Consider the following 16,478-nt stretch of genomic DNA (forward strand, 5'->3'; position numbering starts at 1 on the left):
GCTCAGGCCTAATGCCTCTGGGTTTGGCATCTCCAGCCAGTCACCACACAGCCCACATGTGGCCCACCTAGGTGGCCCTCTGGTCTTTCTGCTAGGGTGGACTCAGCCAGCTTCTACGAACCCACTCTCCTCATGTATCATCCTCTCAGCTCTGTCCTGCTCTCGAGTTCCTCTCCAACATCTTTTCTTAGGGAGAACTTTCCTAGAGTGCTTGCTGCAAAGAGTAGCTCTGGCTCCCCATATGTATCTGGGTTCACCTCTGAAGTCTCCCCAGGGCTAGTGTCAGACACCTTATTGTGCTAAGACATGCAGAAGACCTGGAGGAAGAAGACATGAATGCTGCTGACCCCCAGATTAGGGTAGGCTTGAATTAACAACAGATCTGTTCCAACTTGAAAGGAGTTGGGGAAAGGCCAAACAATGGGATTAGAGTCAAAACTGGGTTCCAGAGAGTGGGTTTCTTGCATTAGAACCTAGAGTATTGGTGTCTTGCTGTATCCTGCTGACTATACCAGCTGTCTTGCTGTATCTCATTATATGCACTGTTCGCTGAACCCAGGGTAGGTGAGGTGTGAACTAAGAGGCTGGAAGAAGACGCAAGGAGCTATAGGAACTGCAGACACATTTATTCTCTCCTGACTGGCACAGCACCCATAGCAGCAGCCATAACATAACTTTAACATAGCCATAATGTAGCCTTAATGCAGCCTCCAGGGCTTTTCAGGCGGAGCTTATATATACTTACAGAACAAAAGCAGCCTGTGGCCAAGAAGTACCTCATGACATGCATGCACAGTGCTGTAAGTGATCTCAGCTCTTACATAATCATTATTTACCAAACATGGGGCAAGAGCGAGAGGCTGTAGAACAAGAGAGAGCCTGACTACTGCCACCACCGACTGCTCTTTCCCTACAATTGGCATCCTCTCTGCCAGGTCCACCTGGCTTGGGGCATTGCATATCTTCATCTACCTACACCCTACTCTATTTCCACTCTGGAGTGATATGAAAGGCAGGTCACCTAAACTGGCCAACTTGGGTACAGGAGTGTAAACTTGTCTTTCCCCTGTCCTTAGGTCCTTCCAGGCATTGATGCCAATAATTGAAGCAGTGATACAAAGTGCATATGCAACTACACAATTCATTACATAACCCTGCTTCTATGTACTCTTACTTCCCTTGATCAATTCCAGTTTTTCTCACTATGCCATTGTTATTGGAGAATAGAAATACATACAGGGTAAATCAGAGGGAAGTAAGTACAGTTCTGACTGAAACTTTGACACAGGTCTGCTATCTGTGAAGGGAGGAAGAAGGGATAAGTGAGGGATAGCATGACATTAGCTTTCAAGTAAGCCTGAAAACTACAGCAGATACCTGAGATGCCATAGCTGGAACATGGTGGCTAAGTAGGCTCTTCGTAGCAAGCTCTCTTGGAGGGGGTCTCAGCAGCACATCTCCATGGCAATCACACTTTTGGGTCAAAATCCAGCTTCCAGAAGAGCTGTATCAGTCAGCTTTCACTGTGTGACAAGCCACTCTACTGCTTTATTTTTCAAGTGGCTTTGAAAAATAAGTCTCATGCACTCAAGAGTCAGTTCTGTTGGTACTGATGATCTTAGCCAGAATTTTTTTTTTTGCTTTTTTTTCCCCCTATTATTTTTATTAGTTGGAGGCTAATTACTTTACAATATTGTAGTGGTTTTTGCCATACATTGACATGAATCAGCCATGGGTTTACCTGTGTTCCCCATCCTGAACCCCCCTCCCACCTCCCTCCCCATCCCATCCCTCTGGGTCTTAGCTAGATTTGTTGATACATTGAGGAAGCGGTCATCTGATCCAGTTCCAGCTTCGAGAGTCTCATCCTCCAGAAGTCTCTGATTACAGTGTCTCTCATCCTCCAGCTTCCCCAATGGCTCAAGCAGTAAAGAATCTGCCTGGAATGCAGGAGACTTGGGTTCGATCTCTGGGCTGGGAAGAGCCCCTGGAGAAGGAAACGGCAACCCATTCCAGTGTTCTTGCTTGGAAAATTTCATGGACAGAAGGGCCTGGTGGACTACAGGCCGTAGTGTCATGGAGAGTTGGACAACACTGAGCGCAGACCCTCTCTCCTCATCCTCCAGCAGGCAGCATTTCCAGCATTTTGCTGACCTAGGTTAAATCAGGAGAGTAAGTCCTATGAATCAGTTGGCCAACTTTAGACAAACAGACTTTTTTCTTGATGAATGGACTGGTCTGCTTTTCCAAAAGCATTTATAATGAGATATACTAGCTATTGCACAGATTCTGCATTGGCAGGCCTGTAAATAATTGCGGGCAATTTTATTACCCAGAAGCATTTAACTGCATTTTAACTGGCCTCGACAACAGTTTGAGTTGTTTTATTTGCTATTTGGGCCATAGGGAATAACATGTTTGGAAACATGTTTTAGATTGGAAACACCCTCACTAGGGTTGGAAATTCTTGGTTAAACCAGTATAATCTGGGTGGTAAGTTATCCCATTGAGTTACTAACAAAATATGCGCAAATATGTGGGGAAGGAAATCCCCTCTCTGAGCCATGGACTCTATATGTGACAGTAACACTGCAGCTCATATATCATTCACAGGCCTGGGGTGAACAATGAGGTCTTGATTCACAGTGAGCCAGTTAATCAGGAGGAGGCAGAGGGGCTTTACAGCACATCTTCCCAGAGTCCCAGGCTGCTACATGGAGACCAGATGAGACAGTTCCTCCCCAACATATCAAAAAAAGTCATACATCATAAATACACTTAGAACACTCCAGCATCAATCCTGAGAGCTCTCCAACACCATGCACTGGCAATAAATTCTGAACTCCCAGAGCCTACTCCAAAACACAAGGCTAAACTTTGCTTTGGAGCCCCTTACCTTTCCTTAAGAAAAAGATATATCAGTCCAATAATGATCAGTCCAATAATGATCAGTCCAATTAATATGCTCATTCCAATATAGAACCAGTAAGTTTTCTTCTCAGATTCTGTGGAAAGAAGAAAACGTTAAGAGGAAGCATACTGGCAGGGGGCAAAGAGACCACATGACTGCTTCTAGGATTTGTGTGGTTGTATGTCATCTTCTGTCAGAGATAGTACCACCAACCTTCTGCCACATGTCTTTGCCCTCTTCCATCCTATCACTTACACCTCCAGACGCCAAACAGCCTGTTTAGCAAGTATCAGAAATACAGCAATATCAAACACTACATACAATATGCACGTGCTGGGCACATGTTTAAAGCTTCCATACCACTATACCATCCTATATCACCTGTAAACGGCTGAAGTCTGAATGTCACTCTCCCCTCAAAATGTGAATGCTGAAATCTTAATGCCCAGCATGATAGCATTAGGAGACAGGGCTTTGGGGAGGTGATTAGGTCATGAGGATGGGGCACTCAGGAGTGAGATCAGTGCCCTATAAAGGAGGACCTTGAGAGATCCCTCACCCCTTCCACCTTGTGAGGACAGCATGAGAAGTCTGAAACCTGCAAAAGGGCTCTCACTCAACCATGCTGGCCACTAATCTTGGGATTCCAGCCTCTGTAACTGTGAGAAATGAAGTTCTGTTGCTTATACACCACCCGCATGCGTGCATGTGCATGCTCAGTCACTCAGGCGTGGCTGACTCTTTGCGATCCCACGCACTGTAGCCTATCAGGCTCTTCTGGTCCATGGGATGTCCTAGGTAAAAATACTGAAGTGGGTTGCCATTTCCTTCTCCAGGGGATCTTCCCAACTCAGGGATTGAACCCGCATCTCCTTCATTGGCAGGCGGTTCTTTACCACAGCACCACCTGAGGAGGCACTTACAAGCCACCTGGTCTGTGGCAATTTGTTACAGCAGTCCATATGGACTAAGAGGGCTTACCTGGTGACTGGTGATGGTAAAGAATCTGCCTGCCAACCTATTTCTGTATTCTTACCTAGGAAATCGCATGGACAGAAGAGCCTGGCGAGTTACAGTGCATGGGGTCACAAAAGAGTTGGATACAACTTAGCGACTAAACAACAACAATTGGCTAAGATGTATACATATCACCCAGCCCAGACAAATCCCTAATACTAAACACACAAAGCATATTTCAATTTCATATTCCCCATGTTCCAGAGACACCCTAAACACATCTGTGCACATACTACCCACACAATCCCTAGTCTTTATTTCCAAGAACAATGTCTCTCTCCCTTCAGGATCATCTCAAGCCCCATCTGGCACACCCAGACCACATTCCTCAGGGCCACCAGTCAGTCTCTGCCTTCATTACCTCTCTCAGCTCTATGCAGATGCATTGGACAAACAGGGTCATCCCCACCTAGGACCAGAGCCATGACCATAGAAGCCAGGTCACCTATTAGACCATCTGTCTACCTATTAGACCATCTGTCCTGGCTTAGGGACCTAATCTGGACTGCTGACTCTGAGGCTGAGCTAAATCAGACCAGTCTTTCTCCCCTTCCCTATATAACCAAAGTTTATATGATCCTCCCCTCAAGATGAAGAGTAAGGGAAATGTCCAAGAAGATGCTTACCTGGATGTAGAATCAAGTGGAAGTCGAAACTCTGGATTGTGGGCAAGGATACATGCCATACCACACACTGATAGATGGTCCCATTGTCTTCCAGAGATGGCGTCAGCCTCAGGTGGCTAGTGATATTAAATGTACCATCCTCATTCTCGACTATGCGGTCAGTGGTGATGTTCTTAGAAAACTCCCGGAACTGGGGATCCTTCTGGGTCCACTTTTTCCACGTGATGTTAATATGCTTTGGGTAGAACCCACTTGATGTACAGAAAATATGTTTGTCCTCGTTATCTTTCATCATGACTTGTTCAGACAAGTTGCTGACTGGTGGAGCTGCCAGGGGAGAGAAGTCATTCTTTGAGGGTAGGTAGAGATTTGCTTATTATCAGCTCAATGTCAGACCCATGGCAAGCCTTCAGAAAAGTGAAATAAACTGAATGGTATTCTGCTTAGACTAAATGTTCTGGGTACGTTGGTCCCAGTGCCAGTGGGGTACTGATATGCTGTGACCCCAAATCTCAGGCAGTTTTATAAAGCAGAGTTTCTTAAGTCCCTTTGTGTCATAGATACCTTTGGGAATCTGAGGAAACCCTTGGAATAAACACTGATGTGGGCAGAGACTACTAATTGCTGCCAGTCTCCATTCTTCCATGACACCTCCAAGTTAAAGCTACTTCTCCCACCCTCCTCTGCAGCTGGGTGTAGTCATGTGAACTAAGGGTCTGAAAGTTTTATTGTAATCAGAAGTGATGAGAGCAACTTCTAAGAAGTATCCTGAAATAACAAGGGTATCTTAAAGAAAAGAACAGTATCTCTCCCCCTCCACTTCCTTCTTTCTACAGAATGGCTGGAATAGTATATCATGGCTGGGGACAGAGAAGCCATTTCTAAACAAAAGGAGGAAATGCAGCTTGAAGACGGCAAAGTGACAAGATAAAAGGATCCTGGGTCCCAGATGATCAGAGCACTGCCATATCTGCCCTGGGTTGGCTACATTTTTGTGAAAGGAAAATAAGCCGCCTTCTTAAAATCACTGCTGACCTCTGGCTTCCCCTCTCACATGTAAAGATCTTGAAAGTCATCATTTCTATCCTTGGAACAGGAAAGAAAGCTAAGCTGAACAAACTGAAAATCCACAGCTTTCCTTAGTTCATCAGAGAACTGAGGTGACAGGGCAAACCACCTCCATATAAACAAGGGAGACAGGCAGATTGAGAGAATCATGGCCAAGATCATAAAACCTTGAGCAGAAGGTACTAGAGTAATAAACTGGTTGACACACATAAGCACTAACTCTGATAAATTGCTAGAGGATGAGTGTGGACTAGATTGAGAGGAAAGAACTCCTAGCGGCCCAGCCTTCGAGCGGGCCACACACTTTCATGAGTTGTACCTCCAAGAATCCCACCAGGCTCTCACTGTGAAGATTCAAGAAAATCCCCTCCTCTTTTGAGCAGGGAAGAGAAGAAAAGTAACTATTTCAAAACATACCCAGGACTCCCTTGTGGTCCAGGGGTTAAGAATGCGCCTGCCAATGTAGGGGACGTGGGCTTGATCCCTGGTCTGGGAAGATTCCACATGCTGCAGAGCAACTAAGCCCATGCACTATGACTACTGAAGCCTGTGCACCCCAGAGCCTGTGCTCTGCAACAAGAGAAGCCACCGCAATGAGAAGCCCACACACCACAGCCTGAGAGTAGCGCCTACTTGCTGCAACTAGGGAAAGCCCGGGCACAGCAACAAAGGCCCAGAGCAGTCAAAACTAAGTAATTAAATAAATAAAAGTTAAGTATTTATATATATACAGCCAGTGCATTCTCCACAATGAAGGATGCTCTTAAGGAAAAAGAATTTGCCAAAGTCTTATCTGACCTGGGACAGTGATGTTTAGCCAACTCCAGCCCCCTCTCGCCTTCCTGTCTCACCTAGAAACACTTGTGAAGGTGAGACAGTCTAGGGGCTCAGGCAACTCAAAGAATGAGATTTAATCAGAAAATTATAAACAGCTTCCCCTCTACACCTAACCACTACATCAACAGAGCCCCAGAATGCTCTATTTCAGAAGGAGCTCATGAGGAAACTCAAAGGAAACAAGGCGGGGGGGGGAAGACACCAGAAGGAACTGAAGTCTCTGGCACCTATAGGTACAGCATTAACATTAAACACAGTCCAACTCCTAGCCAAAGAAACACAGATTCTCATACCAAAAGCCTATTCACCTCGGTTCCTATTACCTGATATGTAACATCTGGTTTTCAACAAAAAATTACAAGGCATGCCAAAAAGTATGAAAAGACAAAGCAAGCATCAGACCCAAACTCTGGTATGACACAGATTTTGGAATTATCAGATAGAGACTTTTAAATAATAATTAAGCACATGTGCCCTAGAGCCCATGCTCCACAATGAGAAGCCACTGCAATGAGAAGCACCCCCTATTTGCCACAACTAGAGAAAAGCCCATGGAGCGATGAAGACCCAGTACAGCCAAAAACAAATAAATAAATAAAACTATTTTTGAAAAAATAGCCTTCAGAGCAAAAAAAAAAAAAATTATCAGGAGAAAAAAACTAAGGAAATCTGAATAAACTATGTAAGTAAGTTAAGCATTAGTTGCTCAGTCATGCCCTATTCTTTGTGACCCCATGGACTGCAGCCCACCAGGTTCCTGTGTCCATGAGATTTTCCAGGGAAGTATACTGGAGTGGGTTGTCATTTCCTTCTTCAGGGGATCTTCCTGACTCAGGTATCAAACCCGGGTCTCCCACACTGCAGGCAGATTCTTTACTGACTGAGCTACAAGTGAATAAACTATGGACTTTAATAAACAAAAATGTATCAATATTGGTTCATTAATTATAAAAATATAGCATAAATGCAAGATGTTAATAGGGCAAGTAAGGTGTGGAGGCAAGAGTAATATGGGAACTCTGTACTATCTTTGCAATTTCTCCATAAATCTAAACCTCTTCTTAAAAAAAAGTCTCTTTATTTAATTTTTGGAAAAAAAAAAAAAACTTTTATTTTAGGCTATCGATTGCAGAGGAATTCTAATATACATCCCCACCTCCAAAACTGAAATGTACAAAACATTCCAAGTCTTCAGTGCAATTGTGAGGAGCTCACAGATACTGCCCCCCAGTTATACTGAATTTAACCTGTCCCAAATTCATATGTTGAAGTCCTAAACCTAGTCCCTCAGACTGTGACTATATTTAGAGATAGGGTTTTTTTTTTTAATTAATTAATTTATTTTAATTGGAGGCTAATTACTTTACAATATTGTAGTGGTTTTTGCCATACATTGACATGAATCAGCCATGGATTTACATGTGTTCCCCATCCTGAACCCCCCTCCCACACCCCTCCCCATCCTGTCCCTCAGGGTCATTCCAGTATACCAGCCCTGAGCACCCTGTCTCATGCATCGAACCTGGACTGGTGATCTATTTCACATATGGTAATATACATGTTTCAATGTTATTCTCTCAAATCATCCCACCCTCGCCTCCTCCCACCGAGTCCAAAAGTCTGTTCTTTACATCTGTGTCTCTTTTTCTGTCTCACATACAGGGTTATCGTTACCATCTTTCTAAATTCCATATATATGTGTTAATATACTGTATTGGTGCTTTTCTTTCTGGCTTACTTCACTCTGTATAATGGGCTCCAGTTTCATCCACCTCATTAGAACTGATTCAAATGTATTCTTTTTAATGGCTGAATAATATTCCATTGTGTATATGTACCACAACTTTCTTATCCATTCGTCTGCCGATGGACATCTAGGTTGCTTCCATGTCCTGGCTATTGTAAACAGGGCTATGATGAACACTGGGGTACACATGTCTCTTTCAATTCCAGTTTCCTCAGTGTGCATGCCCAGCAGTGAGATAGCTGAATCATATAAGCACACACGCCGTGAGCTGGAGCAAACCCAGTGTGGTCCATACACTGCGAGCACTCCCCACACACACCAGCGATATTTGTTCGCAGTGTTCCTCCCTCCCCACAGCACAATTGAACAAGTGAGCCTAAATAAGTAACCACCATCGCCCCCTTGTGTCAGGGTGGAAATTAGACACTGAAGAGACTTGCAAACAGAGGAAGCCAAAATAAACAAAGAGGGAACTGCTTTGGAAGTGACAGGTGCAACAGATTAAAACCCTGTAGTTAGCATTGACTAAGCATTGGAAGGGGCCTATGGACCTTGAGAAGAAATACAAGCTGGAACAAGGAACTATCTGAAACTGAACTGACCCCACACTGCCCTCAACAGCTCCAGAGAAATTCCTAGATATATTTTACTATTATCATTTTTTAATGTTTTTAAGTTCTTTATTACTCCCTTAATTTTCATTTTTAAAACCTACTACTACCTTGCAAAATAAAGATGCTATTTTAAAGCAAATTTCATATATATATTTTTAATAATTTTTGTGATTTTGTTTTGTATTTTTAATATTGTATTTTTGAGAGTCTGACCTCTACTCTAGATTTTTAATCTTTGCTTTTTAGTATTTGTTATCAATTCTGTACCTTTAAGAATCCAATCTTCAGTTTGAATTTTTACTTAGGAGTGTGATTACTGGCTTGATTGCTCTCTTCCCTTTTGACTCTACTTTTTCTCCCCCAGGTCTCTATCTCCTTCCTCCCCTTCTCTTCTCTACTTAACTCTGTGACTCTCTTTGGGTGTTCTGGGCTGTAGAGAACACTTAGGGAACTGATTACTGCTAGATTGCTCTTCTCTCCTTTTGACTCCCCCTTTTCTCCTCCTGGTCACCTCTATCTCCTTCCTCCCTCTTCTCTATGGAACTCAATGAACCTCTCTGGGTGATCCAGACTGTGCAGAGCACATAGCAAATTGATTACTGGCTAGATTGCTCTCTCTCCTTTAGACTACCCCTCTTTTCCTCCTGGTCACCTCTATCTCCTTCCTCCCTCTTCTCTTCTCCATGTAACTCTGTGAACCTCTCTGGGTGTCCCTCTCTGTGGAGAATCTTTTCACCATTAACCTAGATGTTTCATCATCAGTGCTGTATGGATGGAGAAGTCTTGAGGCTGCTGTAAGAATAAGACTGAAAGCCAGAGGCAGGAGGCTTAAGTCCAAAACTTGAGAATACCAGAAAACTCCTGACTCCAGGGAACATTAATCGACAAGAGCTCATCCAAAAGCCTCCATACCTATACTGAAACCAAGCTCCACCCAACAGCCAACAAGTTTCAGAGCAAGACACACCAGGCAAATTCTCCAACAAAGCAGGAAAATAACCCTGAGCACAAAAAAGTCACACCAAACCCACAGACACCTCAAAACTCACTTACTGGACACTTCATTGTACTCCAGAGAGAAGAGATCCAGCTCCATCCACAAGAACACCGACGCAAGCTTCCCTAACCAGGAAACCTTGACAAGGCACTCGTCCAACCCCACCCTCAGGGAGGACCCTCCACAAGAAAGAGGAACCACAGACTCCCAGCATACAGAAAGGCAACCCCAAACACAGCAATCTACAACAAAATGAAAAGGCAGAGAAATACTCAGCCGGTAAAGGAACATGATAAATGCCCAGCAAACCAAACAAAAGAGGAGGAGATAGGGGGTCTACCTGAAAAACAATTCAGAATAATGATAGTAAAGATGATCCAAAATCTCGAAAACAAAATGGAGTTACAGATAAATAGACTGGAGACAAGGATTGAGAAAATGCAAGAAATAAGTTTAACAAAGACCTAGAAGAAATAAAAAAGATTCAATCAATAATGAATAATGCAATAACTGAGATCAAAAGCACTCTGGAGGGAACCAACAGTAGAATAACTGAGCAGAAGATAGGATAAGTGAGGTGGAAGATAGAATAGTGGAAATAAATGAAGCAGAGAGGAAAAATGAATTAAAAGAAATGAGGACAACCTCAGAGACCTCTGGGACAATGTTAAACACCCCAACATTCGAATCATAGGAGTCCCAGAAGAAGACAAAAAGAAAGGCCATGAGAAAATACTTGAGGAGATAATGGTGAAAACTTCCCAAAAATGGGGAAGGAAATAGCCACCCAAGTCCAAGAAACCCAGAGAGTCCCTGTCAGGAAGCATTTAACAGGAGACTTCTTGTGTGCTGTTCTGGATCTGTCATGAATCCCCTGTTCCTTATTAACAGGAATTAAGAAGAGAGGCAAGCCTCCCCCAGGGCTGAGGAATCCAGGTATGTCCTTCCTTAGTTATTCAATACGGTGATAAGTACCCCCTTCCTTCTTATGAACCATGCGGTAAAAGTGATTGTTTACAACCCTCTCTCTTTAATATGGATCACCTTATGTTTTGTAAGTCTGGAATTTTAATCTTTATCTTTGCTGAGAATAACTACCTTGTAAGACAGTATATATGCCCACACCATGTTGATTAAAACACCTTTGCTCCATCAGAGCTTGGGTCCCCATGTCTTTCTCTCTCTCTCTATTTCTGACTGATTCCCTGGACTGCAAAGACCGGCTGTGTAACCCAGGGAATATTAGCCTCTTTCCTTCTTTCACTTTCTCATCGTCGACTCCAGACCACCAGGTTCCGGTCCATTAAAAGTCCCAAACAGGATAAACCCAAGGTGAAACACCCCAAGACACATATTAATCAAATTAATGAAGATCAAACACAAAGAGTAAATATTAAAAGCTGCAAGGGAAAACCAACAAATAACATACAATGGGATTCCCATAAGGATAACAGCTGATCTTTCAATAGAAACTCTTCAAGCCAGAAGGTAATGGCAGGACATACTTAAAGTGACAAAAGAGAAAAACCTACAACCCAGATTACTATACCCAGCAAGGATCTCATTCAAATATGTAGGAGAAATCAAAAGCTTTACAGACAAGCAAAAGCTGAGTCATAGGGTTTTTAGTGAGGTTGCTGCTAAGTTAAAAGAGATCATTAGGTTGAGCCCTAATCTGACACATGTCTTTATAGAAGGAGATTAGGATACACAAACACAGGGAAAAGACAGCCACCTACAAGCCAAAGAAACAGGTCTCAGAAGAAACCAACCCTGCTGTCACCTTGATCTCAGACTTCTGGACTCCAGAATTGTGCAAAAATTAATTTCTGTTGTATAAGCCACCCAGTCAGTAGTGTTTTGTTATGGCAGCCCCAAGCCCATCCACAGAGAATCCAACATACTTATAATAGCAGAAACAGGAGCTCAAAAAGGTGTTTAGGGAAGAATGTTGCTGTTGTAAGTCATGACTGAGCACCTGCCTTACAACAGCACTGGTCGAGCATTTTCGTACATGAGCTTATCTAATCCTCAGAACACTATGAGGCAGGTTACACTTGTCACCTCATTTTGAGTGGGAAAATTCACAGGCAAAGATATTAAATGACTGACCAATCACTCAGTTTGGAAGCAGCCAAGTCAGACAGAATAGGATTCAGATCCATGGAACCAGAGTGAAATTGCTCTCCTTCCCTAGCTACCTTTCAGAGGTATCCCTTCAGTGAAGGCTAACTATAGACATATCAGTTCAGTTCAGTTTATTTGCTCAGTCATGTCCCACTCTTTGCGACCCCGTGAACCACAGCACGCCAGGCCTCCCTGTCCATCACCAACTCCTGGAGTCCACCCAAACTCATGTCCATTGAGTCGGTAATGCCATCCAACCATCTGATCCTCTGTCGACCCCTTCTCCTCCTGCCTTCAGTCTTTCCTAGCATCAGGGTCTTTTCAAATGAGTCAGCTCTTCGCATCAGGTGGTCAAAGTATTGGAGTTTCAGCTTCAACATCAATGAACACCCAGGAATGATCTCCTTTAGGATGGACTGGTTGGACCTCCTTGCAATCCAAGGGACTCTCAAGAGTCTTCTCCAACACCACAGTTCAAAAGCATCAATTCTTTGGCACTCAGCTTTCTTTATAGTCCAACTCTCACATCCATACATGACTACTGGAAAAACCACAGCTTTGACTAGATGGATCTTTGCTGGCAAAGTAATGTCTCTGCTTTTTAATATGCTTTCTAGGTTGGTCATAAATTTCCTTCCAAGGAGCAAGCGTCTTTTAATTTCATGGTTGCAATCACCATCTGCAGTGATTTTGGAGCCCCCCAAAAAAATAAGTCACCCATTGTTTCCACTGTCTCCCCATCTATTTCCCATGAAGTGATGGGACCAGATGCCATGATCTTAGTTTTCTGAATGTTGAACTTTAAGCCAACTTTTTCACTCTCCTCTTTCGCCTTCATCAAGAGGCTCTTTAGTTCTTCTTCACTTTGTGCCATAAGGGTGATGTCATCTGCATATCTGAGGTTATTGATATTTCTCCTGGCAATCTTGATTCCAGCTTGTGCTTCTTCCAGCCCAGCATTTCTCATGATGTACTCTGCATATACGTTAAATAAGCAGGGTGACAGTATACAGCCTTAACGGACTCCTTTTCCTATTTGGAACCAGTCTGTTGGTCCATGTCCAGTTCTAACTGGTGCTCCCTGATGTGCATACAGGTTTCTCAAGAGGCAGGTCAGGTTGTCTGGTATTCCCATCTCTTTCAGAATTTTCCACAGTTTATTGTGATCCACACAGTCAAAGGCTTTGGCACAGTCAACTAAGCAGAAACAGATGTTTTTCTGGAACTCTCTTGCTTTTTTGATGATCCAGCAGATATTGGCAATTTGATCTCTGGTTCCTCTGCCTTTTCTAAAACAAGCTTGAACATCTGGAAGTTCACAGTTCACGTACTGCTGAAGCCTGGCTTGGAGAATTCTGAGCATTACTTTACTCGCATGTGAGATGAGTGCAATTGTACAGTAGTTTGAGCATTCTTCGGCATTTCCTTTCTTTGGGATTGGAATGAAAACTGACCTTTTCCAGTCCTGTGGCCACTGCTGAGTTTTCCAAATTTGCTGACATATTGAGTGCAGCACTTTCACAGCATCACCTCTTAGGATTTGAAATAGCTCAACTGGAATTCCATCATCTCCACTAGCTTTGTTCATAGTGATGCTTCCTAAGGCCCGCTTGACTTCCCATTCCAGGATGTCTGGCTCGAGGTGAGTGATCACACCAACGTGATTATCAGGGTCATGAAGATCTTTTTGTACAGTTCTTCTGTGTATTCTTGCCACCTCTTCTTAATATCTTTTACTTCTGTTAGGTCCATACCATTTCTGTCCTTTATTGAGCCCATCTTTGAAAGCAATTAAAATGCTTAGCATAGAGTGTGGTCCATTTTAAGTGTCAGTAAAAGATAGCCACAGTAATTAGATAATATCCCTGGTATGTCTAGCACCACGCAGCCGCCGTTCACTGCTAGACATACCAGGGAAATTATCTAATTACTGTGGCTATCTTTTACTGACACTTAAAATGGACCACGCTCTAGTCTAAGCATTTTACCTGCATTTAAAAAAAATTTTTAATTGGAGTATAATTGCTTTACAATGTTGTGTTAATTTCTGCTGTATAACAGCGTGAATCAGCTCTATGTATGCATATATTCCCTCCCTCTTGAGCCCCTTGACCCCACCCCCCATTCCACCCTTCTAGGGCATCCCAGAACACCCAGTTGAGCTCCCTGTGCTGTACAACAGCTTCCTACTAGCTATCTTACCTGCATTTTTCATAGCCACTTCCCTACAATCAATTCTCTGAGAAAAAATACTATTACATGTGTTTAGAGTTTCAGCGTGATTAAAAACTTGCCCAAAGTTGTTAAGAAGTCCATGGAATCCTGGACTCAAACCTATGTCTATTTGACTCCCAGGCCCAGGCTCTAAACTTCTGCTCCACTCAGCCCATCCACATCTCCACCACAAGCCCCATCACCATGGAAACCACAGGGCACTGCCCTCAGGCACTCACCTACAACCTCCAGCGTGACAGTCCCCTGTGCCTTCTGAGGAGTAACCACCAGCTCACAGCGGTACTCTCCTGCATCTTCCAGCCGGACACCAGGCAGCTGCAATGAGGCATCTCCCCTCTGCAGACTCCGTAGAGACACACTGGCTCCACGTTGGGATGCCTCTCTGTGGTTTCCAAAATACTCAAACAGTTTGGTGTCAGTTTCAGAAGTTCCAGTCTTTTGAAACCAGGTGATACCTATACTGTTGATGTCCAGGTGTGGGGAATCAGGGATCTTGCAAGAGATAGTCACATTTTCATTCAAGAAAACCATCTGAGTCCTCCCCGCCATCTCCACTTGCAGTAAACCTGTGGCCAACAAGAGAAGGTTATGGAAGACCCTTGAAAGAAACATAGTCCTGGTACTCTAAAACACAATCACGTGACTGGGAACATCTTCCCCTTTTTGGGGGTGGGGGGCAGGTCGCAGGGGGGCATCCTCAGATACAAAAGCCCTTAGTTCATGGCCCCTCATTAATCCACATAAAATCCTTGAACTTTGTTTTTCCCTTCCCCCCACCAACCCCACCCCCACTCCATCCACCCAGCCAATCTGCCAATATCCAAAATAAAGCAGTTTCCTTTCCACCAACCTGGCCTCGTCACTAGCTTTTGAGGGACCAACAGGCGTACCCCACTTTCGGTTATACCCATGCACTCTCAGTAAAGACTTCAGTGAAGTCACTGATATGCGGTGGAGTCTATTTCTTTTTCTTTTTAAAGGGGATTTAAGGGACTCTCAGCCAGTATGATCCATGGCCCAATTCCTTCTCCCCTGTTGAAGAGGTTTCTGTTGAGTGTTTTTTGTTTTTGGCCACCACGGGTGTCATGAAGGATTTTAGTTTACTACCAACAGAAATTGAATCCCTGCCTCCTGCAGTGGAAGCGTGGAATCTCAACCACTGGACAAGCAGGGAAGTCCCAGAGTAATCTCATTTCACATCCTTTATTTTTTCCCTCAGTTACAGCAACTAGGATGATGCAAGGAAGAAAGAATTTTACAGAACACCAGGGCACAAACTTGAGGAAACACTTGTTCTCGGGCTCCTACACGAGGCGACTCTGCACAAAGCAGGGATTCAGTATACAATTATTCAATCAGTGGACGAATCAGTATTTCCTGAAAGCCGAAGTCCTAACCGCCGGGTTATTCTCCGCTCTTAACCCAGCCGACCGCGATCTCACGGCCTAGCGACGGCTACCCGTCTTCCCTCCCTCCTTCTCTCCCTCGCGTCCTACCCGCTATTAGCTGAAAGTGCTCCAGCTCCAACACCGACATCAGAACGCAGAGCAGCCACACGGAGCCCCACCGCACGCGGCCAGCCGCCCTCTTCGCCATTGCCGGTGCCTAGCGGAACCGAGGCCTCGAACTTCCTCTTTCTTCCTTTTTCCTCTTAAGAGAGAGCAGCACCTAAGAAGTGGGTGGAAAGTGTATTCTCTCGCGTCCAGACCGAACTGTAGGCGTATTTAACTAAGGGCGCACGTTCACCTACTTAGGTCTCTGGACCCCTTCTGCAGAACTCTGCGAATTCGTCTTGGTAACTCCGTTCCCAAAGAAGGAAAAGTTTCGGCGAGCGCCTGCTCAGTCGCACCTACGGCAGAAAATGAGGCGGGGTCGGGAGACACGCAATCCCCGCCTCCGCAGCGCGGGGCGGACTGGCGAATGTGTTGATCGACGGAGGGCGAAGGAACGGAGGAACGCGCGCACGGGCGGAGGGGCGGACGCGCGGATACGCGGACGCGCGGATACGCGGAGGGATGCGCGCACGGGTGGAGGGGCGGCCGCGCGGAGGGGCGGCCGCGCGGAGGGGCGGCCGCGCGGAGGGGCGGCCGCGCGGAGGGGCGGCCGCGCGGAGGGGCGGCCGCGCGGAGGGGCGGCCGCGCGGAGGGGCGGCCGCGCGGAGGGGCGGCCGCGCGGAGGGGCGGGCGGACCTTGGACAGATGGGCGGACCGGCGGACTGTCTCTAGTATCGCTTTGTAAACTGGGCAGGATCCGGTTAACCCGGGCGCTGCTCTAAAGAAGATCCGCTTAAAGATCTAAA

General features: G+C 44.9%; 1 protein-coding gene across 1 annotated transcript; it reads right to left on the reverse strand.

Annotated features, from left to right (window-relative positions):
• Positions 1 to 1,789: 1,789 nt before the first annotated feature.
• On the reverse strand, positions 1,790 to 16,169 carry NCR3LG1 (natural killer cell cytotoxicity receptor 3 ligand 1). Its single transcript, XM_043901918.1, is given in 6 exon segments — positions 1,790 to 1,859; positions 1,861 to 2,154; positions 2,897 to 3,005; positions 4,555 to 4,881; positions 14,398 to 14,745; positions 15,676 to 16,169. Coding segments are annotated over 6 exon segments (1,233 nt in total). The 5' UTR covers positions 15,776 to 16,169; the 3' UTR covers positions 1,790 to 1,804.
• Positions 16,170 to 16,478: the final 309 nt, after the last annotated feature.

Source organism: Cervus elaphus, chromosome 1 (assembly GCF_910594005.1).
Source record: "Cervus elaphus chromosome 1, mCerEla1.1, whole genome shotgun sequence".
In the NCBI taxonomy this organism is placed as follows: Eukaryota; Metazoa; Chordata; class Mammalia; order Artiodactyla; family Cervidae; genus Cervus; species Cervus elaphus.